The sequence below is a fragment of the Vollenhovia emeryi genome, unplaced genomic scaffold (assembly GCF_000949405.1).
Source record: "Vollenhovia emeryi isolate VEMERY1.0 unplaced genomic scaffold, V.emery_V1.0 DF939292.1, whole genome shotgun sequence".
Taxonomy (NCBI): Eukaryota; Metazoa; Arthropoda; class Insecta; order Hymenoptera; family Formicidae; genus Vollenhovia; species Vollenhovia emeryi.
The window spans coordinates 132,047-136,414 of NW_011967074.1; the positions used below are offsets into that span (position 1 = coordinate 132,047).

The following is a 4,368-nucleotide window of genomic DNA, read 5'->3' on the forward strand; positions in this document are numbered from 1 at the left end:
GCGTGGCAAGATGTAACCGCCCGGCGATCGATATTGCTATGCGCACATCTCGCCACGCGCTCGAATTGGGCGGTAGGCCGGCCTAAGACAACGATTTTTAATAATTAATTATTCGTTAACTATTACGAAAATTGCAAAATGGTACAGGACTTTTCCGTTCATCTCGATCCGTTCTACCTTCTCAAAAATTTTGTCGGATATGGAAAGACTCACCCTGTATAATCGAGAATATAACGTAGACAAATTGGCAATTCAAGTGTTATATTTCTAAACTAATATGCTTTTGTTGGAAAGAAGAAATTTTTTACGAAACTATTGAAACTACTATACATATATGAAAGAACTGTTTCCTCTATTTAAAAAAAAATAAATATCTGTGAAGAGCACTTGCACTGATGCTTTCTTACTTTTTAATTTTTAATATTAACTATTTAATTGTGCCACTGAAAGTAATTGTAGGTATATAAAGATTAAGTTTGAAGATGATTGCGTTGTGCATGTATAAAATATCTGGAATAAGTTGCGGTGTTCGTATAGTATTCGAGAAAAATATTTTCAGAGCTTTGAAATTGTGGGAAAACGGGCTCATGTTTCGCGATGAGTATCGCTTGTACGTAAACAAGCCGACGTGCTCGAGTCAGACTGGCTTCATCACCATCGGCTTCACGGAGTGCTACTTTGCGATAGTCGCAATGGGCTACGGAACGCTACTTAGTGTAGTCGTGTTTATACTGGAGTTGCTGTGGCACAAAATGTAACGTAGAAGATAATTTTTCCTTTTATACACATCGCGTTAGTATTGTCTTACATTTCTTTTACAGACGAAGTAGGAGTATAAAAGAACAGACAGTTCTAGAAGAAACTGCGACGGAAGGAGCGAACCTTAGTACCCTCAAATACATTGATTAGATTATTGTGAAGCAGCACATCTTATAACAAGAAGCACAGTTATGTCACGTATTATGTAACATTATAAAAACTTCCCCCCCCCTCTCTCTCTCTCTCTCTCTCTCTCTCTCTCTCTCTCTCTCTCTCTCTCTCTCCCTCTTTCTCTCTCTCTCTCAAAAATGTTATTAATGTATGTAACATGTAAAGATCATAATACTAATTTAATAAATTTGGTCGTTAGAGTATTATTTATTATTTGATTGTATGCAAACGAGATACAAAACTCAACTAAACTGATATAATAAGATAAAATTCAAATAAAGGGAGAGTGCCGCACGTGTATTTCAATAAATTTATCTTGAGTCGCGAATTCAGTCGCCATTATATCAATGCTTAGAAACGCTTGTTCATTTTATCTTCAAAACGTGCGTACTGTTTAATCTTGCCAATTTGTAAGTTTATGAGGGTTTACATCAAAATATTTGCATATGATATCGTTTATGGAGCCTAGAATACTGTGACGTCATAGCACAGCAATTTATACATACAAATACGATCACGATATTGGAGTCTGATTGCGTTCTCGAACAGAATAGTGGCACTCAGGTTCTCTTTTGATAAGTACAAAGTTATAAGTGTACCAAAATATATAGGAAAATAATTCTATGTTTAGCCTTATGCACTTTAATGGAACTTGTACATCGCCATGTTAAAAACATTGTAACAAAGCATTTAGATTATATGTTTCTAATTTAATATGTTAAAAGAGCGTTTGTGTATTACCCATAGCATGACGCGTTTATTATTAATGCACATTAACGCTCTGAATAAATAAGCCTAATAAGCAAAGGAAATGTTTAGTTTTAAAATTATATTGCTAGTGTTGTCTCCAACATAGAGAAATAGTCAGTATATATATATTTGCACTAATACGATAATACTAGTACGCTCAATCTGATCCTAAATGAGCGTTTAAGCAGAAAAATAAAAATTTTGTAAAATTGAAATATGACCTTGCGAAAGAAATCAGTCGATATGTACTAATAGGAACAAAATTTACAATTAATAATGATCAAATGTTATTTAATTCCTCTCTAGAATAAAGACATTACCGAGGTGTTCTCCGTACGCTGTACAGAGAAAGTCTTTCGTGACCATACATCTTACAAAATATTTTAAGAATATTGAAATGAAGACTTTCGTGCTTGTTACGTGTCTGTTAGCTGTAAGTACAAAGCAAAGATTTAGATTAAAATTAACTAAGTGCATTTGTTAAACACATTTTAAATACAGTTTATTTCATATACAAATATCAAGTATGAAAATTAAATTTAACTTGTCTGAAAAAATGTATTATGTATGTTTTAATAGATATTAATAAATACGAGTATACATGTTATATTGTATACTCACATGTAAATGTTAGTTGTTAATCATTTATTATTACTAAAAGAAATTATACTATGAATCTTTAATAATCTTGACATCTACAATGTTTAAGTATGTATACGTGAAAATAATCAATTTTTCTTTTAAACTTTAGACGGTAATTTACGCACTTGACATCGATGAAGTAACACAAACGTTCAAGCAGTTAGGAGAATGTATAAAACAGGAAAATATTACGGGTGATTATTACACATTAAATATTTATTATTAAACCTTGGTTACCTTTGACAAAGAAATATTAAACTAAGACGTACTATATTAATCAATATAGTCAATAAATAAAATCCAAACACACTTGTTTAAACTAATATTTATTCCTAAATTGGTTTTATAAGTTTATTATAAGATCGCATAATTTAATTATGAAATCATATACTTTTTAAATTGTAACAACAAAGTACTTTATTTTGCAGTGAATGCGGAATTAGTGCCCGAAGTGTGGTTTTGTGTAATGTCGAAGCGCGGCATAGTACGTAAATATATAAAATAGAAATTATATAACAATAAACTCACACACATACGTGCAAATAGAGCGATTAAACGTAACTGGCTTAATTTTATTAACGTTTGCTATAAATTTTTATGTATCGTTGTTGACTCTACAATATATGTATAATATTATTTGACAAAATCTACCATCAAAGATAATTATCTCGTCGGTAGATTAACATTGTTTTTTATTATAAATCAATTGAAAGAAATCTTATCTCATAATTAAATAAGTAAAGTAATTTGTGGTATATATTAAATAACAAATAAAATAGTACGTAAAAGCGTGTGATTCAACTGATAGAAGTAACTAGAAAATAAATTCCACATGAAATTACATATTTAAATAATGTGTTAAGTTAAGTTGTGGCTTAAATTTCAGTTTTGAAGAACCATGATGGAATTACTCCAAATATTCGACCACAATTTGTTGTCCGCGAACTTGTAGGATCAGAGACATAGCAGTGAAGTGACTTATCTGGAAACGGCGAGGTTCGAATCGAGGTGTCATTATTTTAAGTACGAATAAACATTCAGAAATACAGGTCCATGTTCATTTGAGCTATAAAGATAAAAGAGAATTAAGTCTGAAGTCTCCATATCCCGATTTGAATCACGCAGTCTTTTGACAGGCCGTTTCACTGTAATATGCCTCTGATCCTGGAATTTTGCGGACATTTTCAGAGGTGAGATGCACCGAATTGTCCCTACGTTGGATATCATTGGGATCGGTGAGAAAAATCCAAAAATAATATCAAATCGCGGTTGAAGCAGTTTTATCATGGTTCTTTTATTGTTTAACTGTGAATGATGACATCATTGTTTGTACAGATTGATGAAAATGATGTTATAGTAAAAGAAAGATGTATGTCATATTGCGAGGAAACTACAATTTTGCCACTATACTGCAAGAAAATCGTTACTAAGTGCATACGTGAAGGTAATAACCTAAATACATTTTAAAATAAAACTAATTTTTAATAAAATATGTTAAAGTTATATTGTTGAATCGAGATCAGTATAATAATTATTCGTTTCTTTTACTATTAATTTCTTTTCAGGGAATCAAGTTCCAGGATCCAATAAAGAGAAAAGCCTAGCGACACTAGAATGTGATTTAAAAAGCGGTATATTAAACTTGGTTCCAAAAACAGAATAGAAAAAGTACAATAAAGAAAGGTTTGTTAAAAGCATCATTGTTATTGCAGCTGTATAATATCGATAATTTTTATTTTATGCTAATTCTATATACAGGGTGAGTCATAATATTTGTACCAGAGCTCGTGAGAAGGTAGAACGGATCGAGATGAACGGAAAAGTCCTGAACCATTTGCAATTTTCGCAATAGTTAACGAGTAATAAATTATCGAAAATCGTCGTCTTTGCCCTGCCCACTGTCCAATTCGAGCGCGTGGCGGGATGTGACCGCCCGGCGATCGATATTGGCCGGCTAGGGGGGGGGGGGACAGCGCGCCGTTGCCGGCGAGCTTACGTCGCCGCTCCCGCGTCTCGCGTCCCCACCCCTCGCCTGGCAATATCGAT

General features: G+C 32.8%; 1 protein-coding gene across 8 annotated transcripts in view; it reads left to right on the plus strand.

Annotated features, from left to right (window-relative positions):
• LOC105559058 (glutamate receptor ionotropic, kainate 5-like) overlaps positions 1-2,064 on the plus strand; it is a 53,025-nt gene extending 50,961 nt beyond the window's left edge. For 7 of the 8 annotated variants that reach the window (XM_012007077.1, XM_012007078.1, XM_012007075.1 and 4 more), the window contains 3 exons: positions 560-754; positions 822-1,494; positions 1,987-2,063. In XM_012007077.1, coding sequence (XP_011862467.1) covers positions 560-754; positions 822-909 — 283 coding nt within the window. In that variant the 3' untranslated portion in view covers positions 910-1,494; positions 1,987-2,063. Of the gene's footprint in view, positions 1-559; positions 755-821; positions 1,510-1,986 lie in introns of all 8 variants that reach the window. The other variant, XM_012007073.1, reaches the window with a different exon arrangement.
• The last annotated feature ends 2,304 nt before the right edge of the window (positions 2,065-4,368 follow it).